General features: G+C 41.7%; 1 protein-coding gene and 1 long non-coding RNA gene across 2 annotated transcripts in view; both read right to left on the bottom strand.

Annotated features, from left to right (window-relative positions):
- Positions 1-9,242: 9,242 nt before the first annotated feature.
- On the bottom strand, positions 9,243-11,186 carry LOC118360415 (uncharacterized). Its single transcript, XR_004820857.2, has 3 exons — positions 10,771-11,186; positions 10,490-10,667; positions 9,243-10,190 (listed from the first exon to the last, which is right to left on the bottom strand). It is a non-coding gene; the product is annotated as an uncharacterized LOC118360415 (long non-coding RNA).
- A 10,313-nt stretch (positions 11,187-21,499) lies between these two features.
- Positions 21,500-27,065, bottom strand: part of LOC118360414 (potassium voltage-gated channel subfamily D member 1-like) — a 64,574-nt gene continuing 59,008 nt past the window's right edge. The window contains exons 5-7 of the mRNA XM_035739672.2: positions 25,023-25,118; positions 24,249-24,496; positions 21,500-23,694 (exon numbers count right to left, since the gene is read on the bottom strand). Coding sequence (XP_035595565.1) covers positions 23,493-23,694; positions 24,249-24,496; positions 25,023-25,118 — 546 coding nt within the window. The 3' untranslated portion in view covers positions 21,500-23,492. The remainder of the gene's footprint in view (positions 23,695-24,248; positions 24,497-25,022; positions 25,119-27,065) is intronic.

Genomic DNA, 27,065 nt, shown 5'->3' with positions numbered 1-27,065 from the left:
TCCCTCACCGCTCAACTCTCTCCCTCTTTTACCAAATTTAATCAAATAAAATGCTATTTGTCACAAGCTTCGTAAAACAATAGGTGTAGACTAACAGTGAAATGCTTACTTACGGGCCCTTCCCAACAATGCAAGAGTAAGAAAATAGAGAAATAATAGAAAAGAAAAACACACATGTGCAGGGGTATGAGGTAATTAAGGTAGATATGTACATACAGTGCCTTGCGAAAGTATTCGGCCCCCTTGAACTTTGCGACCTTTTGCCACATTTCAGGCTTCAAACATAAAGATATAAAACTGTATTTTTGTGAAGAATCAACAACAAGTGGGACACAATCATGAAGTGGAACGACATTTATTGGATATTTCAAACTTTTTTAACAAATCAAAAACTGAAAAATTGGGCGTGCAAAACTATTCAGCCCCCTTAAGTTAATACTTTGTAGCGCCACCTTTTGCTGCGATTACAGCTGTAAGTCGCTTGGGGTATGTCTCTATCAGTTTTGCACATCGAGAGACTGACATTTTTTCCCATTCCTCCTTGCAAAACAGCTCGAGCTCAGTGAGGTTGGATGGAGAGCATTTGTGAACAGCAGTTTTCAGTTCTTTACACAGATTCTCGATTGGATTCAGGTCTGTTTGTTGATTCTTCACAAAAAAAATACAGTTTTATATCTTTATGTTTGAAGCCTGAAATGTGGCAAAAGGTCGCAAAGTTCAAGGGGGCCGAATACTTTCGCAAGGCACTGTATAACTAGGAATAAAGTGATAGACAATAAACAGTAGCAGCAAAATATGTGATGAGTCAATGCAAAAAATGTGCTATTTGGTTAGCTATTTAACTAACTTTATAGTCTCATGTCTTGAGGGTAGAAGCTGTTCAGGGTCCTGTTGGTTCCCGAATAGGTATCCTGGTAATCTGTTTGGCCTTGTGAATGTTAACCTGTTTAAAGGTCTTATTCACATAGGCTATGGAGAGAGTGATCACACAGTCGCCTGGAACAGCTGGTGCTCTCATGCATGGTTTATTGTTGCTTGCCGAGAAGGCATTATTAAGTTTGTCTGGTAGGCCCGCTTCACTGGTTAGCTCTCGACTGGGTTTCCTTTTGTAATCTGTGATTGCAAGCCTGCCACATCTGACGAGCATCAGAGTAGGATTCAATCTTAGTCCTGTATTGACGCTTTGCCTGTTTGATGGTTCGTAGTGGGATTTTTTATAAGGGTACAGATAAGTGTCTCGCTCCTTGAAAGTGGCAGCTCTAGCCTTTAGCTCAGTGCAGATTTTTCCTGTAATCCATGGCTTCTGGTTGGGATCTGTACGTACGGTCACTGTGGGGACAAAGTCATCGATGCACTTATAATCAAGCCAGTGACTGATGTGGTAAACCCCTCAATGCCATCGGATGAATCCCGGAAGATATTTCAGTCTGTAGCAAACTAGTCATGTAGCTTAGGATCCGCTTCATCGGACCACTTACACTTTTACTTCCTGATTGAGTTTTTGCTTGTAAGCAGGAATCAGGAGGATAGAGTTATGGTCAGATTTGCCAAATGGAGTGCGAGGGAGAGCTTTGTATGTGTTTCTGTGTGTGGCGTAAAGGTGATCTAGAGGTTTTTTGCTTATTATTGTTCAGGTGAAATTCTAGTAGAAATTTGGTAAAATTGATTTCAGTTTCCTTGCATTAAAATCAATGGTCCCTAGGAGCGCCACCTCTGGATGAGCATTTTCTTGTTTGCTTTTGGCTCTATGCAGCTCGTTGAGTGGGTTCTTAGTGCCAGCATCACTTTTTGGTGATAAATAGACAGCTACGAAAAATACAGATGAAAACTATCTTGGTAAATATTATGGTCTACAAATATTACAGTTCTTCAGGTTCCGTTCATAGGTTAGTCTCGAATGGAGCTAATCCAGTTTGTTCTCCAGTGATTGTACGTTCTCTTTTACGTTGCCTTTTTTTCCTGAGTCTCGAAGATTAGGGATTACCCCTTAACCACTCACCCCGCTCCTACCACCCCCTCGCCACTCACCACTCACCCCGCTCCTACCACCCCTCGCCACTCACCACTCACCCCGCTCCTACCACCCCCTCGCCACTCACCACTCACCCCGCTCCTACCACCCCCTCGCCACTCACCACTCACCCCGCTCCTACCACCCCCTCGCCACTACCACTCACCCCGCTCCTACCACCCCCTCGCCACTCACCACTCACCCCGCTCCTACCACCCCCTCGCCACTCACCACTCACCCCGCTCCTACCACCCCCTCGCCACTCACCACTCACCCCGCTCCTACCAGCCCTCGCCACTCACCACTCACCCCGCTCCTACCACCCCCTCGCCACTCACCACTCACCCCGCTCCTACCACCCACTCGCCACTCACCACTCACCCCGCTCCTACCACCCCCTCGCCACTCACCACTCACCCCGCTCCTACCACCCCCTCGCCACTCACCACTCACCCCGCTCCTACCACCCCCTCGCCATTCACCACTCACCCCGCTCCTACCCCCCCTCGCCACTCACCACTCACCCCGCTCCTACCACCCCCTCGCCACTCACCACTCACCCCTCTCCTACCACCCCTTCACTCACCCCTCTCCTACCACCCCTTCACTCACCACTCACCATTCATCACTCTCCTACCACCCCTTCACTCACCACTCACCCCTCACCTACCACGCCCTCACCACTCGCCCCTCTGCTACCACACCCTCACCACTCACCCCTCTCCTACCACCCAGTCACCACTCACCACTCACCCCTCCACTCACCCCTCACCTACCACGCCCTCACCACTCGCCCCTCTCCTACCACACCCTCACCACTCTCCACTCACCCCTCTCCTACCACCCAGTCACCACTCACCCCTCCACTCACCCCTCTCCTACCACCCTCTCACCACTCACCACTCACCCCTCACCTACCACCCCCTCACCAACCACTCCTCTCTTAGCACCCCCTCACCACTCACCCCTCTCTACCCCCCTCCCCTCACCACTCACCAGTCTCCCCTCTCCTACCCCCCCTCACCACTCACCACTCACCCCTCTCCTACTACCCCCTCACCCTTCTCCCTCTCTTACCAGCCCCTCACCACTCACCACTCTCTCTCTCTCTTACCACCCCCTCACCACTCACCACCATCCCACTCCTGCCCCCCTCTCACCACTTTCCCTCATCTACCACCCTCTCACCCCTCACTCCTTTACATTGAATAAACCCCTGGCACCTGCTGCAGCTGGCCCTGTACTGACGGACGCCCGGCCTTTGTTAGGTTAAGAGCGGCGGGCGCAAGCACGGCTGTCTCAGGGAGGGAGAATGTGGTGTCCTGTGAGCTGGTGGCAGGAGGTTACTTGGCACTAGGCATGAACCTGCCTGCCCTCATGCTTTGCAGCATATTTAGGGTGTTACACTAACCAGGGTCATCTTTCACCAGATCCCAGGGCCCCTGACACACAGTAACACGGCCAATGTAAACTCACACTATGGTGCACGCTATGACATTTGACTCTTAAACAATCCAAGCTGCAATTTTCTTCACATTGAAAAGCCTTTAGAAAAATTCAGCCTTCACATTATATTACATTAGTGGGCACATTCAGACCTATGTGCCCTAATCTAAATATTGATTTTACTATTTTAAAACTCAACAGTTTTGATTTTCCTGCACATTACATAGCAACCTGATAGCAACCCATGTGTCTTCAGAATGTGATTTTCAACCTCGCAATCCAACTGGTATAGTAAGTATATATACAGTGCATTCGGAAAGTATTCAGACCCCTTCCCTTTTCTACATTTTGTTGTTACAGCCGTATTCTAAAATGGATTTAAAAAATAAAAAAGTTTATCAGTCTACACACAATACACCATAATGACAATGTGAAAACAGGTATTTAGAAAATTATCCAAGTATTCAGACCCTCGAAATAGAGCTCAGGTGCATCCAGTTTCCATTGATCATCCTTGAGATGTTTCTACAACTTCATTGGAGTCCAACTGTGGTAAATTCAATTGATTGGACATGATTTGGAAAGGCACACACCTGTCTATATATGGTCCCACAGTTGACAGTGCATGTCAGAGCAAAAACCAAGCCATGAGGTTGAAGGAATTGTCCGTAGAGCTCAGAGACAGGATTGTGTCGAGGCACAGATCTGGGGAAGGGTACCAAAGCATTTCTGCAGCATTGAAGGTGGTCTTCATCATTCTTAAATGGAGGAAGTTTGGAACCACCAAGACTCTTCCTAGAGCTGGCTGACAGGCCAAATTGTGCAACCGGGGGAGAAGGGCCTTGGTCAGGGAGGTGACCAAGAACCTGATGGTCATTCTGACAGAGCTCCAGAGTTCCTCTGTGGAGATGGGAGAAACTTCCAGAAGGACAACCATCTCTGCAGCACTCCACCAATCAGGCCAGACGAAAGACGGAAGCCACTCCTCAGTAAAAGGCACATGACAGCCCGCTTGTAGTTTGCCAAAAGGCACCTAAAGGACTCTTTGGTTCTTTAGATTCTTTGGTCTGATGAAACCAATATTGAACGCTTTGGCCTGAATGCCAAGCGTCACGTCTGGAGGAAACCTGGCACCATCCCTACGGTGAAGCATGGTGGTGGCAGCATCATGCTTTGGGGGTATTTTTCAGTGGCAGGGACTGGGAGACCAGTCAGAATCGATGAAAAGATGAACAGAGAAAACTACAGAGAGATCATTGATGAAAACTTGCTTCAGAGCGCTCAGGACCTCAGACTGGGGTGAAGGTTCACCTTCCCACAGGACAATGGCCCTAAAGCAAACAGCCAAGACAATGCAGGAGTGGCTTCTGAATGTCCTTGAGTGGCCCAGCCAGAGCCCGGACTTGAACCAGATTGAACATCTCTGGAGAGACCTGAAAATAGCTGTGCGGCAAAGCTCCCCATCCAACCTGACAGAGCTTGAGAGGATCTGCAGAGAAGAATGGAGAGAAGAATGGGGCAGACAAAGTACTGAGTAAAGTGTCTGAATACTTATGCAAATAGATTTTTTTTATAGGCTGAAATTTCATAAAACCTGTTTTTGCTTTGTAATTATGGGGTATTGTGTGTAGATTGATGAGGGGAAGAAACTATTTAACCAATTTTAGAATAAGGCTGTAATGTAACAAAATGTGGACAAAGTCAAGGGCTCTGAATACTTTCTGAATGCACTGTATATTACATGCAAGAACATGAATCTTCGTGGCAAACAAGCTATTGAGGTGTCACTTCCAAGAAACTACACAGATGAATCATGTATTTGAATCAAATGACAAGTACCTCAAATGGTATAGGGGTTCATCTGGTATTGATGACACTATGCCCATATATGCGTTCCGATACATTTTATCCAAATGGTTGTCATGTTTGTAGTACTACACAGCATATATAAAACATGTGTGAACAAAAATCATCATGTGAAATGACTGGTCAGCTCATTTATGTTCTATAATAATTGGATTCTAATGGAGACAAGGCGTTGCAAAAATGTAAAGCTTGTTAAGCCAGTCTTTTCCATTTGTCATCTGAACACGACATAACAGTACAAACCATTTGGTCATTCAATACTTTGGCAGATTCCTCAACCATTAGACAACATATATCAATTTACTTTACAGCATGCCACTGATCAATGATTGAACCAGACACAAGTTGTAATAGGCAGCAAATGAGGAGTCTTGTCAGGGATATAGTGTAGACATTACTGCAAGTAAGTAGCCTGGCTCGAGCCTTGGCTTGTGTGAGCTGGAACGGCTCATGGGAGCAGGAGCCTATCTCCTGTTTCTGTAGCGTGAGGCAGTTTGATGTAGAAGTACAAACCCTGAACAGAACGCTAGTCTATCGCATGGCCCCAATTCATTTCCTTACTGTAACATTTAATACATTCATATCTGAATACCCATCACTAAAACATGCATATACTCTTAATTAGTTAGTAAACAGTATCTCCTATGATGTCTGGCAACCATTTTTTATTATTATTACTTCAATGTCATTATCAAGCCCATGTGTGAATATGGTAGAAGTCTGTCTGTCATATGATTTGTTACTGCCATGTGTGTGGAAACAAAGGAGAGCTTGCATTAAGATGTCATGTGTTGTTCATTGGGATTACATCATTCTCCAGGGTCCCACTGAGCATTCAGTCCAACAGATGCTTTAGATGTACAGTAACACCAGCAGGCCAAGATAGTGGAAGATAGGGCCATCTTAATGGAACCAACCACTGGGGAGCAATACCTATTAATACATATCCGCTGTTGTGGAAAATCACCACAACTGGGCCTTTCGCACAGCTACAGTCTGCACCATTACACCAATCAAAAGGCACGTGTGTGATGAGGTAAAGAAACATTGGGATTTCACAGCAGTTCGCTCCACCAACCTCGATCCACGGCAAACAAAGCTGTCTGTGAAAACCACAGCAAATGGCCATGGCAGGCTAGTGATGTCAGAGCTGTTGTTTTGAATATCTAGTAGATGAGGTTATGAACATTTGTCCAAGGTTCCAAGGTTAGGTGGTTGACAGTGCCGCAGTCAGTTCTAGAAATGTAAAGTAAAAATTGTAATCAAATTCAGGAAAATAAATTGTTTTCTAATAGCTTTATTCATAAGTTGAATTATTCAATTCACTCTTGTTATTCAATTCACTCTTGTTATTCAATTCACCCTTCCAGACTCTAAATTTATTCTAATCCCCCCAAAAAGTTTTATAAAACACACTGTTGATGTTAGAGCCGTCAGAAAGACTATTTACTATCAACAAGATAGTGATAAACCAGGTTATCATGACTATGGCCTCAGTGCTGTGAGACAAAGCATTCAATGTAGTAAAGAGATACACTGCAAACTGTTGATATCTTTAAGAGCATGATTATATTATGCAATCAAAAAAAGATCCATGCCAAGATACATAGGTAACAGGGATTGCTGTAAGATAAATTTCTCTTTGTATTATGGAGACAAAATCAAACCCAGAGTGAACATTTTATCCCCTCTCTTAAATATTGGTATGTACTCTGTTCTATTTATGTCTCCATCCCTGCAGACTTTTTAATCCTGCATCCCTACCCTTACAAGAGCCCCCTGGTAGAGTGGGAGGCTGGGTGTGAGGTTTACATATAACACTCGAACCACAACTTACAAATTAGTCCCGCTGGGTATATCCTCAGTCCTGGGACCGCAATTGGCCCTGAATAACTCCTGGCAACATATAAAGCTCTCTGAAGGTTGACATTCATGATCACGGGATGCTGCTGTGCTGTATGTTTCTCCCGTGAAGGGACATTATATCAGTCTTCTCATAAGAAACAGCATATTTGGAAATATTTTTTGTTGGTGTCCCATAATTATTTTAGTTTGCCTGAGAGAATGTGATGGGATGGTAAATGGCTTTTATGCTGAATATCAAACTATAGATGTTTAAATACATACAGTTTAATACACAACACAAAAGCAATCTCCTGTGTCCCGAGCAACTGATCCTGTTTGCAGTCAGTGTGCACAGTAGATAACAATATAAATCTAACACAGATTAATTTATTGTTATTTTTCACAGTATTGTTCAATTGTATTTATTTTATTTATTAACCTTTATTTAACTAGACAAGTCAGTTAAGAACAAATTCTTATTTACAATTATGACCTACACTGGCCAAACGGATGACGCTGGGCCAATTGTGCCCAGCTCTATGGAACTCCCAATCACAGCCGGTTGTGACACAGCCTGGATTCAAACCAAGGTGTCTGTAGTGACACCTCTAGCACTGAGATACAGTGCCTTGGACCGCTGTGCCACTTAGGAGCTCTCGAGAGCCCTGGTTAAAGGTCCAATGCAGCCGTTTTTATCTCAATATCAGATCATTTCTGGTCAACAATTAATTACCTTACTGTGATTGTTTTCAATTAAGAGAGTCTAAAAGAAGCAAAAATGGATTCTTAGCAAAGAGGGAGTGGTCTGAGTGGGGAGGGGGAAACTGAAAACTAGTTGTTATTGGCAGAGGGGTTGGGAACTCTATGTTATTTAAGTGATAATGATAGAGAAGCCAGTGTTTTGAAGATAGATTGGCACAGGTGTTGTTAGGGCTGAGAAAAATTATATTTTTTCATTAAAAACTATATTTTGATCAATTTATTCATACTATTTCCTCCTGCCACAAGATATAGTCCCGACACAAATCTAGGGTTGCTACCCAAGCCAGCTGGTCGTTTGTTCTATCGGTTCTGTTGCCATGATGGCTGGCAACGTTCTCATCCCTTCTTTGCTAGCTAGCCAACTTTGGCTAACACAGTCACACTATTGTTCAGAAGAGATAACCAACTACACAGCTAACACAATCACTTCAAGCTGAAGTTGGAATGACAGCAAACTAGCTGCATTTAGTGTTTTTCTATTGACATTTCTTTGTATATATCCATAAAAATGATGCTGATTTATGATTTCGACTGGCTGAGAAAAGCTGCCAGCCTGTCTGTCTCATCCCGACTCCTGACACGTTCATTACCACATAGGACAGCTGGAGATTGAATGAGAGACAGCAAAGTTATTACTGTTATGCTGTTGAAAACCAAATGCTAGTCTAAAAGAAATGGGAGAAAAGGTCTAAATGCTTTTCATAGTGTAGATCAAGTTTATAAATTGCCTGGCTGAGCTGATGAGACAATGGATTTCTCAGTTAGATGGAACAGAGTAAATAGGCATTTCAACATCATAGATTTAGCCGGTGGTAACTTGTGGAATAGACACAGGCTGGAATGCGGTTTTAACCAATCAGCATCCAGGATTAGACCCACCCGTTGTGTAATGATGTCACCATGCTGGCCATAACTCCATTCCACCAGGCAGGCCAAAACTCCATCCCACCAAAACAGGCAGACATTTCAGGCAGCTCTTACACTAAAAGGGCATTATCATAATTTTCACTATTTCACAGTATAGTTCCAAACTCACAGTGTGAATATATATATAAAACACAGGAAAATCACATTTTTGATTGCACTGCACTGCATAATGTATGTGCATAGACAGTTTAACCGTCATTGTTTTTACTTGTCTAAAATGTAATATTGTTAGGCATTGTAAACCTTCAAAATATGCAGATCAGTATTTTTTTTTTTTATTACCATCATTTGAATAATTTCATAATGTAAAATGTTAAATTAACACGACAGCATCAATAGAGCCAATAATTTAGTCTCCTTACAAAAAACATTACTGACAGCACAGTACATTATTAAAGCAGTATATTTTCATTTTCTTCAATTGTGAATTACATAATAAAGAAAATCTGACACTGTACATCAAATAATCATTGGAAGTATTCTTAATTGTAATTAATTTTATACCTCTCATCATCATCTCAATTTGTTTCATTTTTCACATTTAAGTTAAGTTTTCTAATTTACACTGATTGTTTTCCCCACTATTGACAATATTCTTAAAATTGCAAACACCAAATCTCAAACATGATTTCATAGAGAAAACAAAACTCTAAACAAACATGTTTAAACAAATAAAATACATAGCTATGAGATAAACCCTGTGAACTAATACTTTCATATTTTATAAACCTTAAAATCTAATCAATTCAAAAGGTAAAAAATATAACATTGAAATTATTATTGTGTAAGAACTTTCATAAACACATAAATACTGAGAAGTTGAAGAGGAGAATAAAAACAACATCATTCCAGTGCACAATGTTATTGCATTTACAAGTAAAAATGTTTCAAATTTTGCATTTATAAATGGTAAAAGTAGCAACAACAAAAAAACACGATAAAAGTCATTGAAAAACAGCTGTTGGCTATGAGCTTTGACGCATAAAGAGCAATTAAGAATTTTCACATGCTGTTCTTTATGGAAGGAACTACCACATAACAAGATCATGTTTCACTAATACATGTGTTGTTGTAAGACAGACACCATTGATTCTGTTCTGTGTCAATCAGTTCTGCTTTACAGGCCATGGCACAGCAAACGAATCGAAACATGTCAAATGAATCAAAACATTTGAAACAGTATCAAATGTTAGAGACAGAAAAGGGTCAAGTAATTGTAATAATTGGATCCTCACATATGAAAAAGAACCAGCAATATTATAAGTGAACCGATGAAAAGGGAACGTGAGGTTCTTATGCAGATACCCAGATTTTTGACGCCAACTTTGGGATCCTAAAAAGAGATGTCACAAGACATTTGAAATGGCAAGTTTAATGAATACAAAATATTAGAAATAATTTGATGCGATAACATGTTTTCTCTATTTTGTAAAAATTAATAAACCATGCCGTACTAATTTTACATGACATGAACAAAGTGTCAAATTGCTAGGTAATTACTAGATATGGAAATACGTGTATTTCTCAAATGCGTGAGAACAATGCAAAGTGCCAACGTAAAAACATCATCAAAAGATCCCCTCTCATACTTCTGTTTGACAACAGATCATGTCAAGCCTCCATGTTGCTCACCCCTGTCCATTAGGCTCCAGGTCACCCTCCTCATCATCGTGGACATCCAGGTCCTTGGGTTTGGGTCTCTCAATGACTTCTGCAACCTCCTCTCTTGTCTCCTCAGCTGGCGTGGTCATCGACACCACATCATCGCAGCTCTCCTGTGGATCTTCCTCCACCTCGTAGGTAGCATGTCCTGCAAAACATTTAGTTCAGAGCAGCACATAAAGGAACAACACATGAATGTATGCACTGTATATACACTGCATGTATGGAACTGAGCTGGGACTTTATCGTACCGTGGTTAGCAGCAGCTCCTGCCTCTGGGCTTCAGGCTACTGGTTCCATATCTTTCACTGGTTAAGAGTTGAGCTGGGACGCTCTCCTCCTCAGCAATGTCATCGTAGGACAGAGAAGACACACAACATCGCTGGCAATTTTCCTTGTCTCCACCACTCTCTGATCCTGTTGGAACGACGATACAGAGAACGTTGTGATGGTACAGTACAGCAAGACTGCCCTGCACAGTGGCTGGGCTGGTCTAGTAGTAATGCCGCAGCCTCCAGCACACGTCTATGGTGTCAGCGTGAGTTTGAATCCAGCCTACTACCCTTTGACACAACTTCTCTTTATCTTTCCCCACTGTCGTCCACTATCAGTTCAATTAAGTCTGAAAATACCTTTAAAAAAGTGCACTGCGCCGACAATTCTTCTCTTCTTATCATTACTATAGTAATCCTTTCTGTCACCTATCTATCTATCTTTTGACAGGGTACTCTCTCTGCCACACTCAGCAGTGAATATAAATACTTGATCATGTTAAATTGATATATATATATATATTGAGTTTTCTTAATAAAAATGTTGATCATTTTAATGGGTGACATGCACATTTGTGGTGTTGTTTTAACAAAAAAGGATTGCACTCACTATGTTTATTCAAGTCTCTCGTTTCCGTTGGTCTAAACATTTCATTTCCATTGGTCTCAACATCCTCACAGTCTCCACTCTCAAAAGCAGACTCTTTTCTCACTGAGAATCTTGCTGTATCCAAAATATGACTCTAATCAAAACCTTCTCAGTGTCTCTCGTAATGCACACATATTACAAAAACATGAGTTTTTGTTTTCACATATTACAGAACATTTCATTCAATGCCACAGGATGCTACTATTGCTGTCAAAGTGTTCACTGACTGCCCTCTGGTGGCGGCTCAATTGTACAGAAGCATTTGTCATGTGTTTAGGATCTCCAGGGTATACCACTTTAGGGTAATTTCATATTTTATTTACAAAAAACGCTGTTGCGACATAGACATAGATAATTGTTTACAAAAGTGTCCTTTGATTTGGCTATTGTACCTTAGTGACTTAAGTCCCTACAGTATTATTTGTAGGTGTTGAAATTACATACGTGCAGTTACTCTTGACCCTGTTTACAAAGTGTCCTCGCAGTAAGAGAAAGAGAGCAACAACCATGAGCTGAAATGAACAGAAACAACGTGCCAAGGGACAGACAAACAATGAAGTTGATGTGATGGGGATCTGAGCAATGGGCTGTTTGACTAGATAACCGGCAATCATATTCAATTATTGGGGAGAAATACACTATATATACAAAAGTATGTGGATTAGTAGATTTGGCTATTTCAGTCATACCCGTTGCTGACAGGTGTACAAAATTGAGCACACGGCCATGCAATCTCCCTAGACAAACATTGGCAGTAGAATTGCCTTATCAAAGATCTCAGTGACTTTCAACGTGGCACCGTCATAGGATGCCACCTTTCCAACAAGTCAGTTTGTCAAATTTCTGTGCTGCTAGAGCTGCCCTGGTCAACTGTAAGTGCTGTTATTGTGAAGTGGAAACATCTAGGAGCAACAATGACTAGGTCACATAAGCTCACAGAACGGGACCGCCTCGTGCTGATGCGCGTAAAAATCGTCTGTCCTCGGATGCAACCTCACTATCGAGTTCCAAATTGCCTCTGGAAGCAATGTCAGCACAATAACTATTCCTCAGGAGTTTCATGAAATGGGTTTCCATGGCCGAGCAGCCGCACACAAGCCTAAGATCACCATGCGTAATGCCAAGCGTTGGCTGAAATGGTGTAAAGCTCGCCGCCATTGGACTCGGGAGCAGTGGAAATGTGTTCTCTGGAGTGATGAATTATGCTTCACCGTCTGGTAGTCCAACAGACAAATCCAGGTTTGATGGATGCCAGGAGGATGCTACCTGCCTGAATGCATAATGCCAACTGTAAAGTTTGGTGGAGCTGGTATATTGGTCTGGGGCTGTTTTTCATGGTTCAGGCTAAGGGAAATCTTAACACTCTCTGGACACAAACCTAATAATAATAATAATATATGCCATTTAGCTGGCGCTTTTATCCAAAGCGACTTACAGTCATGTGTGCATACATTCTACGTATGGGTGGTCCCGGGAATCGAACCCACTACCCTGGCGTTACAAGCGCCATGCTCTACCAACTGAGCCTCCAAACAAGCTTCAATGCCATACAACACTCCTTCCCTGGCCTCTAACTGCTTAAACGCTAGTAAACCTAAATGCATGCTCTTCCACCGATCGCTGACCGCACCCGCCTGTCCGACTAGCATCACTAATCTGGATGGTTCTGACTTAGAATATGTGGACAACTACAAATACCTAGGTGTCTGGATAGACTGTAAACTCTCCTTCCAGACTCATATTAAGCATCTCCAATCCAAAATTAAATCTAGAATCGGCTTCCTATTTCGCAAAACAAAGCCTCCTTCACTCACGCTGCCAAACACACCCTCGTAAAACTGACTATCCTACTCAACTTCCGCAATGTCATTTACAAAATAGCATCCAACACTCTACTCAGTAAACTAGATGCAGTCTATCACAGTGCCATCCATTTTGTCACCAAGCCCCATATACTACCCACCAATGCGACCTGTATGCTCTCGTCGGCTGGTCCTCGCTACATATTTGTCGCCAGACCCACTGGCTCCAGGTCATCTATAAGTCTTTGCTAGGTAAAGCACCACCTTATCTCAGCTCACTGGTCACCATAACAACACCCACCCGTAGCATGCGCTCCAGCAGGTACAGTATATCTCACTGGTCATCCCCAAAGCCAACATCTGCTTTGGCCACCATTCCATCCAGTTCTCTGCTGCCAATGACTGGAACGAATTGCAAAAATCGCTGAAGTTGGAGACTTATATCTCCCTTACTAACTTTAAGCATCAGCTATCTGAGCAGTTTACCGATCGCTGCAGCTGTACACTGTCACGCCCTAACCTTAGAGAACTTTTTATGTCTCTATTTTTGTTTGGTCAGGGTGTGATTTGGGTGGGCATTCTATGTTATTTTTTCTATGTTTTTGTATTTCTTTGTTTTGGCCGGGTATGGGTAGGTAGCTTTTTCCCACATGGTTTTTGTGGGTAGTTGTTTTCTGTTTAGTGTTTTGCACCTGACAGGACTGTTTCAGTTTCGATTATTCACTTTGTTATTTTTGTTTAGTGTTCAGTTTAAATAAAAAGTAATGAACACTTACCACGCTGCGCTTTGGTCCGATTTCTCTTCTTCAGACGACGACACCCGTTATATACACAGCACATCTGTAAATAGCACATTCAACTACCTACCTCATCCCCATATTGTTCTAATTTACTTTTTTGCTCTTTTGCACACCAGTATTTCTACTTGCACATCATCATCTGCACATCTATCATTCCAATGTTAATTTGCTAAATTGTAATTACTTCACTACTATGGCCTATTTATTACCTTATCTCCTTACTACATTTGCACACACTGTATATAGACTTTCTATTGTGTTATTGACTGTACATTTGTTTATCCCATGTGTAACTCTGTTGTTTTTTGTAGCACTGCTTTGCTTTATCTTGGCCAGTTCGCAGTTGTAAATGAGAACTTGTTCCAAACTGGCCTACCTGGTTAAATAAAGGTGAAATTAATAATAAAATACAGCATATAATGACATTCGAGACGATTCTGTGCTTCCAACTTTGTGGCAACATTTGGAGAAGGCCATTTCCTGTTTCAGCATGAAAATGCCCCCCTGCATAAAGGTCCATACAGAAATGGTTTGTCAAGATCAACCCCATCGAACACCTTTGGGATGATTTGGAACGCCGACTGTGGGCCAGGCCTAATTGCCCAACATCAGTGCCCGACTAATGACTACTTTTGTGGCTGAGTTGGAAGTAAGACCCTGCAGCAATGTTCCAACATCTAGTGTAAAGCCTTCCCAGAAGAGTGGAAGCCGTTATAGCAGAAAAGGGAGGACCAACTCCATATTAATGCCCATGATTTTAGAATAAGATGTTTGACTAGCAGGTGTCCACATACTTTTGGTTTTGTAGTGTATTATAAGACAGTACACTATTTAAAGTCCGTAGAAAGATTTCAGAAAGATGACAAAAGCATTTCTGCCAAGTGAGAGAAATCTTTTGCTTTTCAATAGCTAGATAGAGCCCCACAGTCAGCAACATATCTGAAAACAAGGTTACCTCACACATCCAGCTATAGCTACTTACAACATGAAACATTGGAAATTAGTACTTTTAACAACTACAGTACCTTCACAATAGATTTCACCAGTTTTGGCCTTCTGATGTACAATGACGACCTAGGAACAGTGGATTAATGGTCTTGTTCAGAGACAGAATGACATCATTTTACCCTGTCAGCTCGGGGATTCGATCTAGCAACCTTTCGGTTACTGACCCAACGATCTCACCACTTGGCTACCTGCCGCCCCCATATCATATTCACTACTGTATTAACAGAATAAACATCTTCAAAGTTAACTTTTAACTCTTACCTGCACAGGACACAGAAACCAATCCTCCACAACACATTCCCTTTGTTATTTTGCACTGCTGAAGTTTCGACTTGGAGCCTTTGCGTTTGGCAAAATGTGTGTCATCAGGACTTATTTGTTGGTTGCTTTCATTGAGATGCTGTTGCTAAACTCCTGCTCTTTACATGCTAAATAAAGTATTCACACACCTCAACTTTTCCCACACTTTGTTGTGGTATAACTTGAATTTAAACGGATTAAACTGAGATGTTTTTTCAACTGGCCTACACACAATATCCCATAATCTCAAAGTGTAATTACGTTTTTCATTAATTTTGGAAATGAGTCAAAAAGGAAGAGCTGAAACGTCCTGAGTCAATCATTTCTCAACACCTTTGCTGTGACAAGCCTAAATAAGTTCAGGAGTAAAAATGTGCTTAACAAGTTGCTTAATAAGTTGCATAGACTAATAGTGTTTAACAGTTGTTTTTTTTACTACCTCATCTCTGTACCTCACACAAACAATTATCTGTAACGTAACTCTGTCGAGCAGTGAATTTCAAAAACAGATTCAACCACAAAGACGAGGGAGGTTTTCAATTTCCTCGCAAAGAAGGGCACCTATTGGTAGATGGTGAAAATAATGAAAAGCAGACAATGAATATCCCTTTGAGCATGGTGCAGTTATTAATTACACTTCGGGTTGGTGTATCAATACAACCTGTCACAACAAAGATACAGACATCATTCCTAACTCAGTTGTTGGAGAGGAAGGAAACTGCTCAGGGACTTCACCATGAGGCCAGTGGTGACTTTAAAACAGTTACAGAGTTTAATGGCTGTAATAGGAGAAAACAGGATGGATTAATAACATTGTAGTTACTCCACAATACTAACTTAACTGACAGAGTGAAAAGAAGGAAGCTTGTACAGAATACAAATATTCCAAAACATGCATCCTGTTTGCAACAAGGGAACTAAAGTAATACTGAAAAAAATGTGGCAAAGCAATTAATGTTTTGTCCTGAATACAAAGTGTTATGCTTGGGGAAAATCCAATATAACACATTACTGATTACCACTCTCCATATTTTCAAGCATAGTGGTGGCTGCATCATGTTATCGGTATACTTGTAACCATTAAGGACTGGGGAGTTTTTCAGGATAAAAAATTAACTGAATGGAGCTGTGCACAGGGAAAATCCTAGACAAAATCCTAGACGGTCAGTCTGATTTCCACCAGACACTGGGAGATACATTCTCCTTTCAGCAGGACAATAACCTAAAACACAAGGCCACATCTACACTGGAGTTGTTTACCAAGAAGACAATGAATGTTCCTGAGTGGCTGAGTTACAGCTTTGACTTAAATCTACTTGAAAATCTATGGCAAGACATGAAAATGGTTGTAAATAATAATGGTTGCAAATAATAATAGGTAAGTGTTCCACAATCGAGGTGTGAAAACTCTTAGAGACTTACCCAGGAAGACTCACAGCTGGAATCGCTTCCCAAGCTGCTTCTGCAATGTATTGACTGGTGTAGCTCAACAAAGTCACTTATATATGATTATAGTCAACTAAATCATGGATTGCTGTTATATCGTGTCCATAGACTGCTTACAAGGCAGGGAAACCAATATGTAATTTTGTAATTTGGCTGAACTATCCTTTTAATGTTGTGGAAATTAACTACAATTTTAGCATTACTTTTTTATGTATTGGCATTTTGCTCTAGTTAAGGACAAACTTTGATTTATTGTTAAAAGCTTCTAGAAACGGGTTAGGATTAGTCCCCAAAACCAAGCTTTGATAACAAAATCCAATATAATAACTCAAGAACTATTAATAACATAACTTTAGAAATATAATGTATTTACACATTTAGAACTAGACCCAGTGACATTTGTGATATTTACACAAATACATTGTAGGTCTATGAAGGGATATTTATTGTGTGACAATTTACTTCCAGTAATGACTAAAGTTAAACCATGGTTTTCATATCATCATAAAATCTGTTTTTCACGAATGTTTCATGACTGCAAAGTAAGATGTAGTATAGCAAGGTTAATATATTTACAGTAAAGGTACATGCATTAATGTCACAGTGCTTATAACTACTAAAAGAAGATTTAGAAGAGTACAGGTTATCATCAAGTTTTGTAAATACCAAATACAACTAATATTATTCTCAATAACTGTTAACACACACTTAACATATACAGTAACAAATGGCAAACTTCAACATGGTATCATATATACACTAAATTAGTTGTACTTGACAAATATGTTTTCCATGAGCAAGAAGTTGTTCTGATGCCTGCAGCTAGATGACAGTGTTGGCAGTCTGTGGCTGAGATAGGAGATCTGCCAGCTTAGCGGAAGAGTTGAGCGAGCTGTCTGTGGCTTTGTGGTCTGTACACTTACTGAGAAAGATGCAGCATGTTGTCTTATCTCCCACCATCTCAGGAGAGAGAAGGGTAGGGACACTTTTATAAAGTTAATCTTTGCATAGGCATTTTCAGTAGTACACACTATCTGGATTTCTTGGTATCCGACCGCAAGACTCTTCAGGGGGTAGTGTGTATAGCCCAGTACATCACTCCCATCACTCCCACTCCCTGCCATCCAGGACCTCTATACCAGGAGGTGTCAGAGGAAGGCCCTAAACATTTTCAAAGACCACACACTCACAAATACTACACTGACACTCCAACACACGCACACACACACACACACACACACACACACACACACACACACACACACACACACACACACACACACACACACACACACACACACACACACACACACACACACACACACACACACACACACACACACACACACACACACACACACACACACACACACACACACACACACACACACACACACACACACACACACACACACACTTTTACTCCTATCTACATGTACATACACCCTGTGTACAAAACATTAGGAACACCCCTTTTGCCCTCAGAACAGCCTCATTTGGATGAGGCATTTGACTCAATAAGGTGTCGAAAGTGTTCCACAGGGTGCTGGCCCATGTTGCTCCAGTGCTTACCATATTTGTGTCACGTTGGCTGGATGTTCTTTGGGTGGTGGACCATTCTTGACACACACCGGAAACTGTTGAGCATGAAAAACCCAGCAGCCTTGACACACTCAAACCGGTGCGTCTGGTACCTACTACCAAACCCCGTTCAAAGGCACTTAAATCTTTTGTCTTGCCCATTCACCCCTGAATGTCACACATGCACAATCCATGTCTCAATTGTCTCAAGGCTTAAAAGTCCTTCTTTAACCCGTCTCCTCCCCTTCATCTACACTGATAGAAGTGGATTTAACAAGTGATATCAATAAGGGATCATAGCTTTCACCTGGATTCACATTGTCAGTCTATGTCATGGAAAGAGCAGGTGTTCCTAATGTTTTGTACACTGTGTATTACCTCAATCACCTCAAATACCTCGTACCCCCATCACATTGACTCAGTACCGGTACTCCTTTTATATAGCCTTGTTATTGTTATTTTACTGTGTTACTATTTCCTTTTTTTGCGTGCAAATGTCTGCATTGTTGGGAAAGTGCTTGTAATTTAGCATTTCATGGTAAAGTCTACACCTGTTATGTTTGGTGCATGTGACAAATACAATTTGATTTGATTTGGAAGGGGAAATTTGACCTTTCCGAAGAGGGGCCCACTGGGCACAGATGCCAATTCAATGTCTATTCCATGTTGGTTCAACATCATTTCATTGAAATTACGTGGAAACCACGTTGATTCAGCCAGTGTGTGCCCAGTGGGAGGACACGTCATCAGATTATGAGTAGGCCTATCAGTCATCAAGTGTACTTTTAAAGAACAGATGTACTCTGCAACTTTCCCCTTTTGCAATCAGGTGATTGATGATTTCAATGAATGCATCATGAGTACGTTCATTCGTTATTCACTTTTGATGTAACATAGTGGCCAACGTGTGTAAGAGAAATGCTTGAACGTCTACTTGGATGATTATCTTAGTACTCTTGTGCAATGAACAGTTTGCTTACATTTGATGAGAAAACACAGACCAGAGAGGGATATCTTTGCTTAACAGAAAGCACAGCTTCCATCTTAGTAAGCCGACGTACTGACAGTTTATTTCACATACGCTACAGTTCAAAATTTTGTGATCACTTAGGAATGTCCTTGTTTTTTGAAAAAAAACACTTGTTTTTTGAAAAAAAACACTTTTTTTTTGTCCATTAAAATAACATCAAATTGATCAGAAATACAGTGTAGACATTGTTAATGTTGTAAATGACTAGTGTAGCTGGAAACGGCAGATTTTTTATGGAATATCTACATAGGCGTACAAAGGCACATTATCAACAACCTTCACTCCTGTGTTCCAATGGCACGTTGTGTTAGCTAATTGGGGCAGCAGGGTAGCCTAGTGGTTAGAGCGTTGGATCAGTAACTGGAAGGTTGCAAGTTAAATCCCCGAGCTGACAATGTCCAATCTGTTGTTCTGCCCCTGAACAGGCAGTGTTCCTAGGCCGTCATTGAAAATAAGAATTTGTTCTTAACTGATTTGCCTAGTTAAATAAAAATCCAAGATTATAATTTTAAAAGGCCGATTGATCATTAGAAAACCCTTTTGCAATTAAGTTAGCACAGCTGAAAACTGTTGTTCTGATTAAAGAAGCAATAAAACTGGCCTTCTTTAGACTAGTTGAGTATCTGGAGCATCAGCTTTTGTGGGTTTGTTTACAGGCTCAAAATGGCCAGAAACAAAGACCTTCTTCTTAAACTCGTCAGTCTATTCTTGTTCTGAGAAAATGCTATACCATGCGAGAAATTGCCAAGAAACTGAAGATCTCATAGAACGCTGTGTACAATTCCCTTCACAGAACAGGGCAAACTGGCTCTCACCAGAATAAAAAGAGGAGTGGGAGGCCCCGGTGCACAACTGAACAAGAGGACAAGTACATTAGTTTGTCTAGTTTGACAAACAGCCACCTCACAAGTCCTCAACTGGCAGCGTCATTAAATAGTTGCTAGCCTTCTAGGCAAAGTTCCTCTGTCCAGTGTTTGTGTTCTTTTGCCCATCTTAATCTCTTGTTTTTATTGGCCAGTCTGAGATATGGCTTTTTCTTAGCGACTCTGCCTAGACTCTGCCTTTTCACTGTTGACATTGAGACTGGTGTTTTTCTTTTCAAAACAAGGACATTTCTATGTGACCCCAAACTTTTGAACGTTGGTGTAAGTATTGTAAGTCCATAAATTGAACTTGTAGTTTAGATGAACTCTTATAATAAATATGTCTCGATCTTTCCATGTCTTTTTTGTTTGTTATTGATTTACTTCATTTAAAAGGTTTAGGTATAATATTAAATATGAGGATATATAAAATAGGCTATACTGACACCACAGTAAATATGGTGGCACTGAGAGTCTCGTTGTTAAGAGCGTTGGGCCAATAATCCTGATTGCTTCAGTTAAACTGCTCTGCATCTGCTAAAATGTTTATGTAACAAGGGCTGACTTTAGGGATAAGAACTTGAGGCTTAGACTCTAGCTATTGTGAGGGCTAATACTGTGGAGCAAGTGCAATATGAGTGAAGCCGTAAATCCCATTCAGCCATTCTCTAGCTAGCTACCCTCTGATGTCAATACCACAAATCAGATTAATGATGTCATTTTACCCAGGTTAGTGCCACTACAAAGGTCCGATTGAATGTCAGGAGGATTAAGACAGACATATAAAACATACAGAGACAGAACGCTGTTCCGGTCCATACACGCAGAGATGGACAGGGTTACTCAACACAGGTCATGTTATGGTCAGATCACACAGTGGGCTAAAACTAAGCATACCGTACTTGAGATTTTCACTGCAATGTATTTATTCTGCACTATCTATGAAAACAGACTGTTGATAATTGAAATGAATCAATTAGAAATAAAAACATTGAGGTAATGTCATCATTGTCTACCATCATTTGAGTGGAAAGGTGAAAGGGGATTTTTTACATCATATGTTGTAGCCTCCCCTACTGGTTACTTCTCAAATGAAATCTTACCAGAGGGGATTATGGATAAAATAGAAAAACACCACCATTATTCAGGGGAAGAAGCACCGGAACAAAGTGTCTATCCCTTCTCTTTTTGGGAGACTGCAAATAAAAGGCAACACATTTGTCTGAATTCTAATTGCTTTATTTGTGGAATAGAATATAGACAACTGTGCTTTTGATCTGTTCCGCTCGTCGTCCTCTAGGGAATCAGTGCATCTCTATCGCTGACTGAGTACTGGCTGGCGCCACCTCTCCTGAGCCTACACATCTGGTCACTTATCATTGGGTCAGGTAAACACTTCATTAGGAGTGGTATGTATAAGCTTCTTATAATTACTATATAATCTTCCCATCAAACGTTTGTTGTATTCATACATCATACACGTATAAAGCACATGACACGACTTTACTCATCTGTTGTCACTTCCATGAGAAAACGACATTGTGTAAATAATGTGAATCATATCGCTATATATGTTTGGAAATGAATGTCAGCAAGTATGTGTGAGGTCGACATAGTGCTCATTCTACTCCTATCTGCATTATATGAATAAATACTAAAGTAACTTTAGAACAGCTGTAGTGCACAGTTACAGGGAAGTCTTTCATTGCAATATTATGCAAATAATAATCATCTGAGAAAAAAAGTAGGATTTGCCAAAGTTTGCGGTAAAATAATTACAACGGTTATTGCAGACACCAGATCTCATAAACAGAACTGGAGTCATGACAACAGTAAAGTCCAATGAAGTACAGTAGCAGCACCGATATGTTAGCATGTTTAACAAAAAACGTTGTTTGTCAATTACACAGCCATCAACGGGCTTGCATACACTTAACCCTGTAACACAATATTACAATAAGAGAAGTCAACGAAAGGTAACTGTGAACTTGTCTTACTGGTAACCTCTTCTCCCGAATTTCTTTCTCATTGACAATGGATGCTGTTGAATCCCTCCTCTACATTTTATTTCCCAAAAAGAAACAGGTAAAATACCTACAACGGTATTCATGCATATTTGTGATCAATAAACACAAGTCCTCCCAACCTACCACACACAGACCACACAATCATACTCACCCACTTCGCATTCTGGCGAGGAACATGCCTCAATATTTTTATTTCATTCATTTTGTTTTAATTTTTTTTACCTAATGTACACTTCTGGTGCAGTACGTGACATCATTATTACTTCACAATGTTGTCAGGAGAAAGAAATCAAACGAACTGTTCTGCGGGAAAGAATAAGGTACCATGCAAAAAACCTATGGGCTCGTCATATCTGACACCACTAATATCAGGTTCTATTCTCCAGCATCTACTGTACAGGAACATGCATCGCTGTATTAAGCTCGTCATTACACTGACATTTTTTGGTAAGGTTTGAAGATGCATGTGATTTAGAGACGTATGATACAAAATATGTTACATATGCACTACCATCTAACAATCACTCCTTAATTTTCATCCGAGTTTGTGTGAAGAAATCTATTGCAGAATGCAGAACTAATATTTCTCTCTCTAAAGGTGTATTTATATATCAATATAATTTTGTAGTTATTCATAATCTTTATAATCTCTCCCTGCAATATTTTTTGACACACATTATGTACTGTATATTTGATTTTCCTGCTTGTTCTAACGTTGCATATCTTGAAAAGTAAAAAGGCCTTCGATGCCACGGTGGGTATATTATTGTTGAAAAACACTCTTACCAACCACACCATCCATATGTGTCCGTTCTCTGAGTCCAAGAGGCATGTAGATTCCTGTTTCACACGCTGTCATCTGTTCCTGCTCAGCTCACAGTCTCCGTGAGTCTCTGTGATACTCACTCAATTTACTAACTCTCCCACCCCCTGTAACTCCCTGGACCAAAAGGTCAACCTCACAGTAACTTCCCCAGCACGTCACATGGATGGTTCAAATCAAATGAATGAATAAATGAAAAAGATTCACGCTAGCCCTACCTCTATTCAGTGGACATTACGTTGGTATTGGAGTGAAGCATTTGCAAAGAGTGTGTGGTATCATCCTTGAATGTCCTTCTTTCTCATGTTCTTCTCTGATGGGCCCCTTTCCTCTTCGTTTGTGCAATGGGTCAAGGTCCTGTGCTTCAGGGGGTTATAAAGAGGAGATCTTGACAGTTTCCTGGGTGTTGAAGGTACTGGAGCGAGAGTTGCGTAGGATGCCAGGGATGGCGGGGGAGTTAGGTAGGCTCTCATCAGGAGTGTTGGCTGGGGGAGTGGGGATACTGATGATGGCTGCCGTGTAGTCATCACAGTTCAGCTTCAGGTTTTCAGTCCTGGCATTTAGACTGGAGCGACTGTTCAGACACACACACATAGATAAAGTTAGACAATGCACACCAATATTCCTTTTAATAGTCCAACTTGTTAATTTTGTGTGGACTTATGTGTAATCATTGTAAGTAGATCAGTGTATTCTAGACAGGTAATTTGTTCTTCCACTCTCTGTAAAGTGATACATCCATCTACAACAACTATATATAAAAATGCAAGTGCAATCTCACCATGATCAACTGTTTCTCTAAACAATAAACTATCATTAGTCATGCTACAGTGACAAATGTAAAACATTGTTTGCATGGTTTTAGGCTTCTGGTACATTTATCATTAAACCCACAGAGGTTGTTTTGACAAACATCAACAGCATCAAAATGGTTTGAGGCAGCAGAGCTTGAACAACTTTGCCTCAGCTCGTAATTCAGGATCAGCAGAAGGTTATTTTCAATGAATCAGCCAGAGTAATATATACTGAAACATCAACAGCCTCTACAGGTGATTTAGTGGTGGGGCAAAGATAGAAAGGGAGGGGTGGGCTCCTTGGATCAGGTGGAGGGTGTGTGCGGTACAGTACCTCTGTGGGTACTGGGTACCAGCAGGAGTCTTGGTGACATGCAGCGTGTCCAGCTCCTGCACACTGCCCCGGCTGACAGAGACAGTGGAGTTGGCAAGGCGGAAGGCCCTCCTCTTGGCCCGGCGGGAGCAGCAGGTTGTGGTGGCCCCCTGCTGGCTGGACAGCGAAGTGCTGCGGCTGGTGCGGAAGCCCACTGAGTCGGTCACACACACCTCGCTGTAGGTGACTTCATCGGTGAACTCGTGATTCTGTTCGAAACATACAAGAAATAAAAATGTCTATCATGTCCCTCAGTGAGTTTAAAACTCTGGGGCAAAGATGTTCAGGAAGAGTGTAAATGTTTCCTGCAGACTGGATTGTGTTACTTTGCTGTACATTTTGATAATGTATTGACTACTGCTGCCTTCTTGGCCAGATCACCCTTGTAAAAGAGACTCTGTGTCTCAATGGGATTCTCCTGGTTAAGTAAAGAAAGAAAGAAATCAGCCTCACAGCTTTGAACTAGCTGTAGGTTTCTGCATGCTATAGCTCCTGATGGTGTTTAATGTCTGTTTTTAAGTGGTGAAGCCCAAAGACACATTTCCACATTGCGTGGACAATAAAGTTTTTGTAATTCTGTGATCGCTACTCATAACTGCTGAAAGTGTGAAACATCATGAGTGTAAAACTGCTGAGTGTGCATAAAGTACATCAAAGTGAGTGATCACCTTGAATAAAGTTATATCAGACAAAATGATCCATGAGATAGTTAACAGGTAAAAAAGGAGCACTCACTGTGGTTTTCTCCAAGCAGTGCAATAGGTGATGATGTTGGTGCTCAAAGGCGGACCTGTTCTTCACACAAAGAGGTATGCTGTCACCATCACCATCCTGAGGGACACAGCAAGAGAGCAAATCACTTAGCCCAACATGGCCCCACATGAAAAGATATTCTAAGTGAAAATACAATGACATTAATAGTTGAATTAGTACCTGGTAATTGCTGTGATAAGCAAACTTAACATTGTAAACACATGTGAGATTTGATTTTGCCCGACAACCAATGTAGAATGAGTTCTTACTGATACAATAATACCTTACACAGTACTACTGAGTAGACCGTGTGCCTCCACAGGGCTAAGGAAATACATTTGAGTGACTGTCCTTGACTGTCTGATTGTACAGTAAGTGACCGTTCATGGTCTCTCTCTCCAGTGATGTTCACCCAGACACACAGAACCCCAGAGGACCAGTGCCCCCTCTGATGCTTCCTAAAAAAAGCATTTTTTTTGGGGTGGTTTGTTAAGCATCTGGCTGTGAAGCTGAGATTTCTAGGTCAAGGTGGTTGATCGCTATCATTATTGCAATAGACGGCGAACAGCCTGTCAAAGTCATCTACATTGAGATCATCTTATCTGTTAGACTGAGAGAGAGTGTGTCAGACTGGGAGGGAGGGAGGGAGGGGGGGGGGAGGGAGGGAGGGAGGGAGGGAGGGAGGGAGGGAGGCAGGGCAGGGAGGGAGGGAGGGAGGGAGGGAGGGAGGGAGGGAGGGCGGGAGGGAGGGAGGGAGGGAGGGCGGGAGGGAGGGAGGGGGAGGGAGGGAGGGGGAGGGAGGGAGGGAGGGGGAGGGAGGGAGGGAGGGAGGGAGGGAGGGAGGGAGGGAGGGAGGGAGGGAGGGAGGGAGGGAGGGAGGGGGGAGGGAGGGGGGAAAACAGCTATGTTAGTCACAAAGCTAGTCTGGAGACCTGCTGCAGTGTCAGCGGGCTAAGGGACATCTGTTTGATTCACTACAGACATGTCCGATAAGATCGTCCCTAAGTAGAAATAAAAACAATTAGCTTTGGCCCTTTGGAAGTCGTGCTCTATTGGGTCACTGAATAACAGAGGAGATGGATTAAGTGAGTAGTGTGTTCTTTAGTTCATGGTTTTGCTGTTCTGCACCAGTCTATATGTTGCCGTGTACAACAGCACAAAACACTGCACTGCGGTGACATTGCATGAGTGGTTGAACATTTCATGTTAGCTATTGGAAATCTGAGAGAATGTTTTGCATTACATTACATTACATCACATCAAGTAGAAAACAGACTGCTAGCTGTCCCTCATACAGTAGATTAAAATGAATGTTAATCACGAGCATTTGGAATAGGATTATGCAGTCCTCATGACAGAGTTCCATCCTAGGTTATTTGTTTTGCAATATATGACATAATTGGCTATATTTGTCCTAATTTATCAAAAGAGGAACATACTGTAAATAGAAATACTGTGGGAGATAGCATTGCAAATCATGATTCATAGATTAAGTTCGGTTATGGCTGGAAGCCATGCATTCTTTATGCTAATGTTTTTTTAAAGATCCGTGTTACGGGAAACAGTGAAGTGTCAAATTGGGGAGATGGTTCTATAGGTGTTTGTGGGGGGGGGACTCTGGTATAGAGACTATACTGCAGGCAAGACTAAGAGGACCAGGAAAATATACAACGCTGTGATAGACCTGGGAGAAAAAACAACCCCTCTAGGTTTATAAATAGCTCTGCAGTCCTGTTAGTAATGGGTTTATAGATCCGTGCTGAAAAAAATACCCTCTCACTCTGGGATTGTAAATATTGGATTATAGTAGCTTTCAGCTGCTGAGAAGAAATAAAGACTACTCTGGAATCAACCTGGTGCATAGTAAAGATGAGAATTCAATCCCTCCCCATCTGTGCCTCCTCCTCCTCCTCTCCCACCTCCACTCGTTACATCAGCAGAATGGGCATCTTCTTATATCCCTCTCTCCTCCATTGGTGAAGCAAGATTAGTATACTGAAATATGTCTGGGAGGGAGCCCTTCAT

Source organism: Oncorhynchus keta, chromosome 28 (assembly GCF_023373465.1).
Source record: "Oncorhynchus keta strain PuntledgeMale-10-30-2019 chromosome 28, Oket_V2, whole genome shotgun sequence".
NCBI classification, from domain to species: Eukaryota; Metazoa; Chordata; class Actinopteri; order Salmoniformes; family Salmonidae; genus Oncorhynchus; species Oncorhynchus keta.
This window is presented reverse-complemented; position numbering and strand designations above follow the sequence as displayed.